The 14,389-nt window shown below is 40.2% G+C and overlaps 1 protein-coding gene across 1 annotated transcript in view; it reads right to left on the bottom strand.

Annotated features, from left to right (window-relative positions):
* Positions 1-14,389, bottom strand: part of RFTN2 (raftlin family member 2) — a 60,175-nt gene that overhangs the window by 8,059 nt on the left and 37,727 nt on the right. Inside the window, exon 8 of the mRNA XM_019939205.3 lies at positions 5,406-5,484. Within this exon, the coding sequence (XP_019794764.1) occupies positions 5,406-5,484 (79 nt within the window). The remainder of the gene's footprint in view (positions 1-5,405; positions 5,485-14,389) is intronic.

Genomic DNA, 14,389 nt, shown 5'->3' with positions numbered 1-14,389 from the left:
AGTCTATCAAGAGCCCTCCCCCCAAAATAAAGAAAAAAATTTTTAAATAGATAAAAGGAAGAGCAAGATAAAAAGAACCTTGCTTTCGGGGCTTCCCTGGTGGCGCAGTGGTTGAGAGTCCGCCTGCCGATGTAGGGGATGCGGGTTCGTGCCCCGGTCTGGGAAGATCCCACATGCCGCAGAGCGGCTGGGCCCGTGAGCCACGGCCGCTGAGCCTGCGCGTCCGGAGCCTGTGCTCCGCAACGGGAGAGGCCACAACAGTGACAGGCCCCCGCCCCAAAAAAGAGAAAAAGAACCTTGCTTTATTTATACTACAGAGCCTCATGTAGAGGAAATGGAGGTTAACAATCTCATTATACTTCATAAAAATTCCATTATCCAAGGAGAGTTTTTACTGAAGGACAAAGGTATAAAAAATATAGCCTATGTGATTTATAAAGCATGCAATCTTTCATAACATTTTTATTTTATTTTTAAATTAAAAAAATAAAATTATAAAGCATACAATCTTTTAAATTTAAAAGTAAATATGTAAAAGTGTAAAGTTCTATGAATTTTAATACATGTGTATAAATTTGTGTACAAATCATAATCAGGACACAGAACAGTCCTATTATCCCGCTCAAAACCCCTCATGCTATCCCTTTATCACACCCTTCCCCAAACCCCAAATCCCTGGCAAGCCATGATCTGTTATCCACAGTACAGTTCTGTCTTTTTGAGGATGTCATATAAATAGAATAGCACAGGGACTTCCCTAGTGGTGCAGTGGTTGAGAGTCTGCCTGCCAATACAGGGGACATGGATTCGATCCCTGGTTTTGGAAGATCCCACATGCCTCGGAGCAACTAAGGCCATGTGCCACAACTACTGAGCCTGTTCTCCAGAGCCCACGAGCCACAACTACTGAGCCCACACACCGCAACTACTGAAGTCCATGCGCTCTAGGGCCCAAGCACTGCAACTACTGAACCTGCGTGCTGCAACTACTGAAGCCCAAGCTCCTAGAGCCCGTGCTCTGCAACAAGAGAAACCACTGCAGTGAGAAGCCCATGCACCACAATGAAGAGTAGCCCCTGCTCGCCACACCTAGAGAAAGCCCGCATGCAGCAACAAAGACCCAATGCAGCCAAAAATAAATAAAAAAAAAAAAAAAAAAAAAAGAATAGTACAGTCTATAACCTTTTGAGACTGGCTTTTTTTTTTGGCTGTGCCATGCAGCTTGCAGGATTTTAGCTCCCCAAACAGGGATTGAACCCAGGCCCCGTCAGTGAAAGTGCCAAGACCTAACCACTGGACCACCAGGGAACTCCCTGAGACTGGCTTCTTTTAATCAGCATGCTTTGTGAGGTTAATCCACGCCATTGTGCACATGAGAGTGCATTTGTTAGTGGTATTTCATTGTATGGAAGTACCACAGCCGTTTGTCCATACACCTGCTGAACACATTTGGATTTTTTCCAGTTTTTGGAGATTATGGATAGAACATATAAACATTTATGTGTAGCTTTTTGTGTGAACGAAAATTTTTATTTCTCTAGGGTCAATGCCCAAGAGTGGGATTGGTGGTCGTATGTAAGTGTATGTTTAACCCCATGAGAAGCTGCCAAACTCTTTTCCAGAGCGGGTGCACCATTTTGCATCCCCACCAGCAGCGTTTGGTAGTTCTGATTGCTCCTCATCCTTGCTAGTTCTTAGTGTTGTCAATATTTTTTAATCTTAGTCATTCTAGTAGATGTATGGTAGTGCCTCATCATGGTTTTCATTCGCATTTCCCTTAATGACTAATGATTTAAATGTTTTTTTATGTGCTTATTTCTCATCTACATATCCTCATTGGTTAGATGTCCAAGACTTTTAACTATTTTTTACCTGCGTTGTTTATTTATTTTTTAACTTTTGAGAGTTCTTGATACCTTCTGGATACAAGTCCTTTGTCATATACGTGATTTGCAAAGTTTTTTTTTCCTCCCAGTCTGTGGCTTTTCTATTATTTTCTTAGTGTTATTCACAGAGCAAAAGTTTTAAATTTTGATAAGGTCTAATTTATCAATTTTTTAAAATGAATTATGCTTTTGGTGTCATGTCTAAGAACTCTTTGCTTAGCTCCAGTTCAGAAGATTTTCTCCTATTAATTTTTTTCTAAAATTTTTCAATCCTAAAACAAACTATCTTTCAATAGCTTAAAGAAAATTGAGGCAGTAATTAGGAGTATAAATATTTTGAATTGATATTTTCCGTATTTAAAAAAATTCTCAAGCTATCTAGAATATTGTATAAAAACATATTTGTGGACTATAAACAAATTCCAAACGTAAAGGTCTTTATAACTTCAGAAGAAAAAATTCCAACAATATGCTTTCTTCATCATGTGATTCTCAATTCCCTCTCCTATACAGAGGCATGAAATGGCTTTGCTTAACATAAAAGTACTGTTCTATGTTGAGTGCAACTGACTACAAAAAGTCTTACATATCTTGACATTAATCTCAGTAAAAGAGAGAACTCTTTTTTTCAAGGGTTAAACCCTAGATCAGTTTCTACCAGCCCGTGAAATTTATCATTTTACTGAAAACTCATTAACGATCCTAGGGCAATGTTTGTAATTGTCTCAAATTTCCACCAACTGGTTTTTAGAACGAAACACCTTTGGGCTCCCTGGTGGCACAGTGGTTAGGCATCTGTCTGCCAATGCAGGGGACACGGGTTTGATCCCTGGCCCAGGAAGATCCCACCTTCCGCGGAGCAGCCCGTGCGCCACAACTACTGAGCCTGCGCTCTAGAGCCCATGAGCCACAACTACTGAAACCTGCATGCCTAGAGCCTGTACTCCGCAACAAGAGAAGCCCCCACTCGCCACAAACAGAGAAAAGCCTGCGTGCCCAACGCAATCAAAAATAAAATAAAATAATTTATGTTTTTAAAAAAGAACTAGAGACTTCCCTGGTGGCGCAGTGGATAAGACTCCACGCTCCCAATGCAGGGGGCCCGGGTTCGATCCCTGGTCAGGGAACTGGATCCCGCATGCATGCCGCAACTAAGAGTTCAACTAAGGAGCAACTAAGCAGCCCACCTGCCGCATAAGAGCCGGTTCAGCCAAATAAATAAATAAATAAATCTTTAAATAAATAAATAATAAAAAAATAAAAAAGAACTAAACACCTTTGAAATAATTCTTTGAAAACCTTTATAAATGAAGCAATCCCCTTATCAGCCCCTCCCAAACAACAACTGATTTCAAGATACAAGCAAAGAATAGTGCCATTACAGACCTACAACTACATAAAAATTTTTTTCAAGACATGTTATAAATGTATAACTTTCACAAAATATATATGAGATAGCTAAATTAACTCTATGGCAATACTGATAGTCTACTACCTTCTCGAGATAAAATAACAAATTATTTCCACTGGAGAAAATTAAAAGAATTTACAAATTGGTTTCCTATTATAGCTATTACATACTTCAGCTCCAGACTGAACCACCTACATGTTCTGCCTTGAAATAATCTCAATATCCTGAGATTTCCTGCTAGGAAAATTAAAGATTTATCAAAGGAAGAAATAGTAAATCCCTTTAGAAGTAGAATTCTAAGCTATAAAATATATTACTCCTGGGCTTCTCATTGATGAAAACTGACCATTTATGTACTTCCTTACTATTATATAAATGAGCCAGAAATTTTATATTACAATGGATATAAATATAAAGATTACCCAAAGAAAAGCTACCACTAGACTACTGAATGGTATTTAAAGTTAAACAAAAAAAGCTCAAATATTTTCAGGGAATCAGAGAACTGATATCTAACCCTAAGAATGGAGACCATGAAGCAGCTGAATTTGGGTCTTACATCTTCACAAACACCAATTCCAGGGCCCTCAGTTAGTCAAAATCCCATGAGGTTGTGAATTCTGTTGATCTTTCTCAAAAATGATGGCTGTTTGCAGAATATTTAAAAAAAAAAAAAAAAGAGAAAAGAAAAGGCTGTAGCATGGTGAGAAGTTGCTTTGGGGAAGGAGAAAGAAGAATGAAAACCTTTTCTGGCCATTCTTTACATAGATCCACCTTGCTTCTTCTTAACCGAATATTTCTTAATGAACTCGTGAACTTGAGCCACTCTCACCGGGGTTGGGAGGCCCTGCTCACCTGTGGGCTCTAATTCAGTCTTTCTAAAATCTGTGTACTTGATCACTCTGCTCTCCTCCCATGGGAGGAATATCCTATCCACCTTTCCACCTCTCTACCTGCTTACCTATGGAACCAGCTAGAGTCTTTCCAAAATTAATGTGAGACAACGTAGCATGGCTGCATTACATACACTGTCAGTCTAGCTTTGCTAGTTTAGAAAACTTGAAAGTTTTCTAAAACAATATTTTCTTGATATACAGAAAAAGAATCACTTCAAATAATTTTCTGGTCTATTTGCAAACTTCCTGTTTTGAAGGTTATGCTTTAATTAATTAATGCACAGATTGCTTCATTCAATGATACTATTCTAGGTGTGAATCTGGTAGGGGTCTATTAAGGATAAGGTGACTTGAGGCTCAGTATAGCCCTTCAGCAAAGGGCTGAAAAATTATGACCTTGAGGAGACAATATAAAAGTGCTGTCAGAAGTCAAGATAGACAAGATCACACAGATATCACGCACATTCACTTATAAGGCTTATAACTGTGGAGAGGAAAAAACTTTTCCTCTATCATCTTATGTTCAGTCTCTCAGACCAGCAAATTAAACTAAAAAAAAAGATTAATAGGAGAAAAGGTTTGTTTTGGATGCACATGGGGGCTGCACAGAGAAGTGAAAACCCAAACAGGCAGTTAGACCGGGAGATTATATATCATTTTACAAGGGGTGATAAATTGTGGTGAAGTGACTAGACAAAGGAAAAGGGGTTTGGGCTTCTAGGGACAGTAGATTGTGGGAAGGCAAGTATTTGGGGAAACTAAGGGAAAAGAAGGCTTTAGTAAGGTGATTGTGGGGACTACAGTCTGTGTTGTTTCCAGTGATAAGAGTCATTTCTGGTACAGGAGAGGGGGGCAACTTTACAAATGGAAATTTCTGTCACCTTTTAAAAGGGAAATTTATGCTCTGCTTTTGTCAGAAAGGGAGAGGGTAGAGAGGTCCTCCTGTGTCTGCTGTTTTTTAATTGCCTTTAGCTCAAAATAGTAACCCTTATGCCCAAGTGGCATATTTTAGAGTAATATTCTGATCCCCTTCAGAACTGTCTCACATTCCTGTTTGCTGGTACATTTCCCTTGTTATATGCTGGTTCAGAAGACTGTTTCCTTATCAACTCCACACTTCCTCATCTGTTCACCATTTAGAATTACAAAGAGAGTTTAAGGTTTAAATGCTTCAGTGTAACATTTAGTTCATAAAGCATCAATTTTACTCACTTCCGGTGTTTGAGTGGCTGAATTCCACATAACTGGTCTCTGAAGGAACACAACCTGCTTTGTAGCCAAATTCCCTTCACTGCAAATTAAAACAATAGCATTAGTATTTGTAAATTAGTAATTCTCTCTATATTTCACACTTGGCTAGAATGTTCCCCATGTGTCCTTTGTAGAATAATCTTCTGATCCAACAATAACTAGGAAATACGATTCTATATAAGTTGCAGCAGATAAAACAGGGGGAAAAAATCCCTAAAAACTAAATATGGTCGTTACAAAAGAAATTTTTTTTTTTTTTTTTTTTTTTTTTAAGCACGCGGGCCTCTCACTGTTGTGGCCTCTCCCGTTGCGGAGCACAGGCTCCGGACGCGCAGGCTCAGCGTCCCCTGCATCGGCAGGCGGACTCCCAACCACTGCGCCACCAGGGAAGCCCCACAAAAGAAAATTTTAACGTTTAAAACTTGTCATCTCACTGTGCTAACATACTTAGTTTCATCTCTTTGTGTCACCTCCTACTCTTTTATCAACATGTGTATTTCTGCATGTCTATAACTTCTGCGTATTTGCATTCTGTATTCTATGCTTATCCTTTTTCTTGTTTGTACAGTAGGATGATATTCTTAATAGCTGCATGATATCCCAAAGAATTAAGATACCAAAATGTACTAAGCCTTTCCTTTATTATTGTAAAATTAGGCTGTTTCCAGTTTTCTGCTAATTATAAATAATGCTGTTATAAAAATATGTACAGTCTTCCTTATTCTTTATGACTTATTTCCTTGAGATAAATTCTCAGGAGTGGGATTATTAGGCCAAAAGGGTATGATTTAAGCTCCCTGGTATGCACTGTCAAATTTGTCTCATAAAAAGAAGAGACCAGTGTGGGCTGCCACGTGTGAGAAATTTTATATACACTTTCCATTGAGGGACTTCAGCCACAGCTATTTTCATTTTCAGATGCTTCTTTGTAGTCAGCTACTCAATATTCTCCTTATTTAACTACCATCATGGCAAATTACCCCTTGCCAAAGACTACTTGGGGTTTGGATTTCTCTGAAATGCTTTTCACAGAGTCTCCATGGATTTATGGGGAGGAGTGTCTGTAGTTAATGTTGCTCAGTTACGACTTTTATTATGCAAAAAACCCAAACAAAACCTCACTATTAGCTGCATTTTATGCTGAGCTCCTTTTCTGGAAAACAAATGCAACATTGAAACTCTGGCCTTAGTGGTCAACCCCACACCATTTGAAAACCCCAAACTTACTGATACTATTGAATTTTGAGAAACTGCAAATCTTCCCACAAAGTGGTAATGAGAGACTGCTACTTTTTTATCTTTATTTTTAAAAGACTGCGTCTAGTCTAATCTTATTTTAGTTTGACTCAATCTCTGATTAGAAGAAAAGACTTGTTATGAAATATATCCTAACTTTTGGGAACAACTTGAATCATCAGGAGACATCAGTTATGACACAGGTAGGGACTAGCGGTGTATAGAACAGGCTGGTTTATTTGGGAGGCTGGGAGGATACTCGAAAGGCCAGTGGCTTTGGAACCAGATGAGCCCTGGGTTCAAGTCTCAACTCTACTGTAAAACAAAGAATGTTGCCCACCACCCAGTTCTACAAGAATCAAGTCATTAGCCACTGCAGCCACTAACCTACAATTCACCGTGAAAGGAATTCCGGTGAAGGCACTCGGTGCTCTGGAAAAACAAGCCCTTACATAGCTAGAAATATTTCAGGAGAAATTTTTTTATGAACCTGGATTCTTACATCTTCCCATACTTAGAAAAGATCTAACGTCATTAACTGAGATACCTGTTCCTCATGACTAACCTTCTACCTGATGTGTGTCTGATTGCACGTGACCCTTCTCCAAAACAACAAATATATACTGACCTGCCCGCCTCACCTCTTGGGAGCAGTTCCTCAGAGCTCTTTGAGAGACTGTATCCTGGGCTAGAGTCCTTAGTAAGTCCACAAATAAAACTGAAACTCACAGCTCTCATTTCATGTTGGGTTTTTTTTTGCCAGTTGACACTACAATAGCCGACGATACCACCTCATAGCTGGTGACTTTGGCAAAGTTTCAAAATTCTCTTACATTTCCTATCAGGGCCTTTGTGATGGTTAAATAAGTCAGTGTGTATGAAGAGCCTCTACCGTGCCTGTCACTGGAAGGAGCACAGCAAATGGGATTTCCCTCCAGGTCCTCCATTCGTTTAATGAAATGTGGGGTGGGTTAAGTGGGAGGAAAATATCTCAGAATTAAGAATATCTTCCAGAGAAAATAGTCAAGGGAAAGGGGACACAAGAATAGAGAAGACAAAAGGCTTCCTAGGTCTTTTTACCTCTGCGAAGCTCATTGACACTCAGTATGAATCTTTTAAGATTTAGCTCTTCCTTCTCCTCCTCACAAAACGTATTCCTCAGGCACATCAGCCTATAACAACTCTAGCTTACAGAATTTTATGTTAATTAAAAAAATTAAAATGTCCCATGTTATGCCCAAATTTAAAAACAATTCACTCCTTGCCTCCCCCCATTGCTTCAGTGAAGGGAGAGATTTCTTAAACAATACACCAAAAAGGGTAAAAATTGATATATTTGCATATTTTAAAATTAAAAACTTCTGCTAATCGAAAGACATCATAAAGAGTAAAAAGACAAGCCACAGAATCAGAGATCATTGCAACACACGTAGCAAATAAATTAAGTCTCATCCAACATCTATTTAAAAACTCCTATAAGTACAATTTTAAATGTGGGCAAAAGACTTAAACAGGTACTTGACAAAAGAAAAATCTCAGTGGTCAATAGACATATGAAAATGCGCTCAATTTTAGTAGCAATTTGGTAAATACAAACTAAAACCACCCTGAGATCATACTATCTATACAGTTACCAGAATGACAAAATTTAAAAGCATGACCAATTTTTTGTTGGAGCAATGGGAACCTTCACATCCTGCTGGCGGGAGAGTAAGCTGCAATATTCAACTTGGAAAGAGTCTGGCATTTATATCTAATAAAGCTAAAGAAGTGCCCTGTGAGCCAGCAATTCCACTTCCTGGTCTACACCCTGGAGAAACTCATACCTACACACAACATGGATAAATCTTACAATGCTTTTCTTTTTAATTGAATTTTTAAATTTTTATTATTTTATTTATTGAAGTATAGTTGATTATATGACAATATTATGTTAGTTTCAGGTGTACAACATAGCAATTCAATATTTTTATAGGTTGTACTCCATTTAAAGTTACTACAAAATAGTGGCTATATTTCCCTGTGCTGCACAATATATCCTTGTTGCTTATTTATTTTATACATAGTTGTTTGTAATCTTACAATGTTAAGTGAAAGAGGCAACATGTGGAAGAATATATATAATTCCATTTTTAAAAATTCAAAACAGGCAAAACTAAATCGTACTGTTTAGGGATTCAAAGGTGAGTGGTAAGACTATTAGGCAAGATAAGGAAGTGATTATCTTAAACGTTGGGGTAATATTGCCTCTGCGTGAAGGGAGTGGGTGTGATAGGGAAACACATGGGGTACTTCTAGGGTGCCAGCAATGTTCTCTGTCTTGCCCGGTGGTAATTACACAAGTGTTTGTAGAATTATAATTATGCACATTTGTGTTTTATGCACTTTCTATATGCATTTTATTAACAAAATTGTTTTAAGAGTATATGTAATGCTGATATGTAGGAGAATGGTTGTGGATTTATACATGATAAAAATTCTCCCTCCCCTTTTACATTTATTGTTTTGGTAAAATCTGTATTGAATTCTACTTTTTTTTAAATTGAGGTATAGTTGATGTACAATATTATGTAAGTTTCAGGTGTACAACATAGTGATTCACAATTTTTAAAGGCTATACTCCATTTATAGTTATTATAAAATAACTTGGCTATATTCCTTGTGCTGTACAATATGTCCTTGCAACTTATTTATTTTATACATCGTAGTTGTACCTCTTAATCCCCTACCTCTATCTTGCCCCTCCCCCTCCCCTTCCCCCTCGCCGTCCCCTCTTCCTACTGGTATCCACTAGTTCTCTGTATCTGTGTGAGTCTGTTTCTTTTTTGTGAGACCTATGAGTTTTAAATTAGGAGAGGTCTTTAAGAATTCATTCACCTGTACCTACTTTTCCTTGAATATATCCTGCACTTTGCTGACTCTGCTATGTGCTTATGGTTGCCAGAAAGAGGAGATACTTTGTGGTATTCATACTTCCACTTTACATCTTCTGTGCTCATAGCAGACATCATTAACTGATCACGTTCTTTTCTGCTGATCCTGGTTTTAGAATCCTTGTTTTTATGGTGTTTAGGCAGCCACTACCCACAGGCCAGTGCTGCTGGTCTATTTATTGTTTGACACCTATTTATTGTTCCTGGTTAGCCCTATCTGCCACCAGAAATATTCTCTCTAAAACTACTTTTGGAAGCTCTATTCTTTCTTAACGGTGCCTGCACCTCAGACTTCTCAGCCCCCACAGACCTCCTCTCCTCTTTCACTAATGTCCTCTACCATATTCACCTGCCTTACACTCAACTTTTTTCATTATTGCTTCCCCAAGGAAACTTTTTATACATTTTCTCCCGAATTCCTTCCCCTTGCCCCATTAAATTTTAATAACAAAGATATGCCATGTATCTGTCTATGTACTGTGACCTTTTGGAGAGCCACAAACCTTTGTAATATCTAAGATTTTTTCACCTCCCCCATAACCAGTTTTCACCCTCTTGTGGTAATGTCACCTCTATTGAGAATATATGCTCTAGACCACTGTTCCACATTCGTTATTTGTGACTGTATTGTCTCTCCAAGTAGATTATGAGTTCCTGGAAGCCAGGGTCTGCCCCTGGAGCAGGTAAAATATTGCCTTATACATACCAGGCACTCAATAAATATTTGAGTTGAACTGAAAGAACTTTGTTTAAAATAAAATGCAAGAATGTGAATCGGTTTGAATACGAACTGATCTGGTTTCAAATGAGTGGCTTATTTGCAAGTGCTTAGTCACTTGTGAAATAAAAATCTTGTAAACAGATTCCTTTATGGCTTCAAAATCCATTAGACTAGAGAAAACAAAATTGTTAGGTTAATTTGTATTTTCTGATTAGTTTTGCATCATCTTATACATTAATTAATTGCCATGGTTTAAAACTGAGTTCCCTTACTGAGTTTATGATTAATTTCTCTACACAAAACTTCATTCGTTTTCTTGTCCCAACCCTGTTCCCCTCAGGATTGAGGCATATCAAGGAAAGGGGCAGGGGGGCTTCCCTGGTGGCACAGTGGTTAAGAATCCTCCTGCCAATGCAGGGGACACAGCTTCGAGCCCTGGTCCGGGAAGATCCCACATGCCACAGAGCAACTAAGCCTGTGCGCCACAACTACTGAGCCTGTGCTCTAGAGCCCGTGAGCCACAACTACTGAAGCCCACGTGCCGCAACTACTGAAGCCCACGCACCTAGAGCCCGTGCTCTGCAACAAGAGAAGCCACCGCAATGAGAAGCCCGTGCACCACAACAAAGAGTAGCCCCCGCTTGCCCCAACTAGGGAAAGTCCATGCCCAGCAATGAAGACCCAACACAGCCAAAAAACAAACAAACAAATAAATAAATAAAATCTGTAAAAAAAAAAGAAAAGGGGGGGTGAAACCAAGCAGGACCCCGTGGGGCCTTTTAGGTACAAAAGCCCCTCTGTGTCCCCTGTTTCTTGTTTGTAGAACAAAAGGCTTTAGTTTTCTAGGTCTTTCTGAGTTCTAGAGATCAGACACAAGCAGTTAAAGATTAGGACAAGAGGCACAGGACTCTTAGTTCTTCCAGAAGGGATATCTGATGCATATCTTTAAGTTGTTCTGTAGAAATTAAGACTCCCCCACCCAGGTGGAGGATGGTGGCCACATGCTGACCACAAGCAGGGAGACCCCAAACTGGTTGGAACCAGAAGGTTGAGATTCCCAAAACATCGCCCTGTTACCTCACCACCAACCAATCAGAATGTCCACGAGCTGATCATGCACCCTACAACCCTCTCTCCTAACACTGTCTTTAAAACCCTTGCCTGTGGGCTTCCCTGGTGGCGCAGTTGTTGAGAGTCTGCCTGCCGATGCAGAGGACGCGGGTTCGTGCCCCGGTCCGGGAAGATCCCACATGCCGCAGAGCGGCTGGGCCCGTGAGCCATGGCCGCTGAGCCTGCGCGTCCAGAGCCTGTTCTCCGCAACGGGAGAGGCCACAACAGTGAGAGGCCCGGGTACCGCAAAAACAAAACAAAACAAAACCCTTGCCTGAAAGCCATCGGGGAGTTCGGGTCTTTGGAGCATGTTCTCCTTGCTTAGCACCCTGCAAATAAACTCTTACTTTGCTGCAAACATCTGCTGTTAGCTTGGCTTTCTGCACCATGGGCACATGAGCCCTTGGCTCGGTAACACAACTCAGAAATAAATGAGTAAAATCCTGCTTTTAAAATATGAAGTAGGACTTCCCTGGTGGTGCAGTGGTTAGGAGTCTGCCTGCCACTGCAGGGGACATGGGTTCGAGCCCTGGTCCGGGAAGATCCCACATGCTGCGGAGCAACTAAGCCAGTGTGCCACCAACTACTGAGCCTGTGCTCTGGAGCCCGTGAGCCACAACTACTGAAGCTGATGCGCCTAGAGCCCGTGCTCCGCAACAAGAGAGGCCGTGATAGTGAGAAGCCCGCGCACCGCAACGAAGAGTAGCCCCCGCTCGCTGCAACTAGAGAAAGCCCACAAGTAGCAACGAAGACCCAATGCAGCCAAAAATTAAAAGTAAATAAAGTTATTTTAAAAATATGAAATAAACTTTACTTTTTAAAAGTAGAATTATAAAATTAAATTTTAGCTTGCACCTTTGTAAGCTAGTCCTTAGTCACGAAGTTCCTTTGCCTTATGACCTTCATTTGTTTCTCAGGTATCAGTGCACATGTTAAAGACAAAAAAAGGCACTTCCACAATTTAGCTCCTCCCAACCCCTCCTCCTGACAAAATGTTAGAAATTTAAGTTCAGATAAAGAAGTGTGGTAACTAGAAGTATATGTAATAGACAAATTGACTATTTCTAAAAAAAAGTGGGCCTTATAAAAATGCTGCTCACTGCAAGATTGCTACAAGCTTAACTCACAATGGAATTACATAATACTGTGTCCACAGAAGTTAAATCAGAAAGGGAAGAGACTGTCATGAAAATGGACCAAACGTGAAACCCTCGACTCTCCCTCTACTGTATATAAATAAACAATTCCTGCCTTGGCTGCCACTTGGGACTTAGAGGAACTTATTTGTGCACTTAAGTGTCTCAAATAACTGCAAAGACTTCTAGTGCTTCTGAGCTGTGGTGACCACAGAGCTGTGGAGCCTTTTCCCTCAGGGGCTGCAGAAAATGGAAGAGGGGGCGGGGCGCCTGACACCACAGTGAGCAGAGGATTTTCTCTTTTTGTTGTTCACATCTTGTCCTTTATGACTAGAATTTTTTTTTTTTTTTTTTGGCTGTGTTGGGTCTTCATTTCTGTGCGAGGGCTTTCTCTAGTTGCGGCGAGCAGGGGCCACTCTTCATCGCGGTGCGCGGGCCTCTCACTATCACGGCCTCTCTTGTTGCGGAGCACAGGCTCCAGACGCACAGGCTCAGTAGTTGTGTCTCACGGGCCCAGTTGCTCTGCGGCATGTGAGATCCTCCCAGACCAGGGCTCGAACCCGTGTCCCCTGCATTGGCAGGCAGATTCTCAACCACTGCGCCATCAGGGAAGCCCTATGACTAGGCTATTTAATATTCTCTGTACAGTGTAACTTGATTTATTGTACCAAAAGCCCCCGCCTTTAAATTCTGTCTTCTGAGATATAAATGAGCGTGTACACTTTTCTTCTATCTTGTGTTCTAAAATGCTTTCTCTTTCAATGTTAGGTTATAATTCCATATTTCTGCACGTGCATCAGAATCACCTTGTATTCTTGTTAAAATGCACATTCCCCATTCCCTGCCCACCCCAGATTATTACTGGGGAGAGGGGAGCTGATCTGAGGTGACCAAACAGAGGGAACTTTGGCTTCTCCTTCCATTTTCTTCTGGAGATTATTTTAAGGTCAGCAATATTAGCTGCTTGTTCAGCTAATTTGATCCTCTACCAGATTTGCCCTGAAGAATTTAATGTAAATTTTCACCTTGATTTTTTTGAAAAGGATTGGGCCTATTTGTATAGTTAATTATATAGTGATAAGGATTAAAAAGGGATTCTGGCAAGTTTTCAGGGCTGATAACAATAACCCTTGAATAAGGTAGTGGTATCAGATTACCACATCTTGATGTTTCCATGGTAACACAGCTTTAAACCTCAGTGGTATGGTCTTGCCTAAGGTAATGGAGCCAACAACCTTAACCTAAAGGACACTCTGGGAAAACAACTTTCTGCAATCTGATAACAGGATGTATTTGTTTGTTTTTATTGAAGTCTAGTTGCTTTATAATACTGTATTAGTTTCAGGTGTACAGACAGTGATTTAGTGTTTTTGTGGATTACATTCCATTATAGGTTATTACAAAATAATGAGTATGTGAGCAGATAGGGTGGTTGGGGGGGGTCCCCAGAAAAAGAGAACCAGGCACAACTTTCTTGACATAAGAGAGGCCATTTTGTGATCTAAGCCTGGCCGCTATGCTTGCCCTTGAACAGGTCTCAGCAAATAATGACCTTAAGGGAAAAAAGGAATGCAGGAACAAATGAAAAGCATTCATGAAACAAGAATTCAGCAACAAAACAGTCCTAGGTCCTCCTCAAGGGATGTCCATAACAATCTTATACAGATCTTTGAGTTCTGCAGGAACTAAGGCCCCACCCAGGTGGAGTATGGTAACTACAGGCTATGACCTCAGCCTGGTCAGAACCTAAGGAATGATGACATTGACCTTTTCTGACTCTTGTGACGTCAATCAACTAAAGTTTAGACT

Source organism: Tursiops truncatus, chromosome 7 (genome assembly GCF_011762595.2).
Source record: "Tursiops truncatus isolate mTurTru1 chromosome 7, mTurTru1.mat.Y, whole genome shotgun sequence".
NCBI lineage: Eukaryota > Metazoa > Chordata > Mammalia > Artiodactyla > Delphinidae > Tursiops > Tursiops truncatus.
The sequence above is the reverse complement of the archived record's forward strand: the minus strand, read 5'-3'. Positions and strand labels throughout refer to the sequence as shown.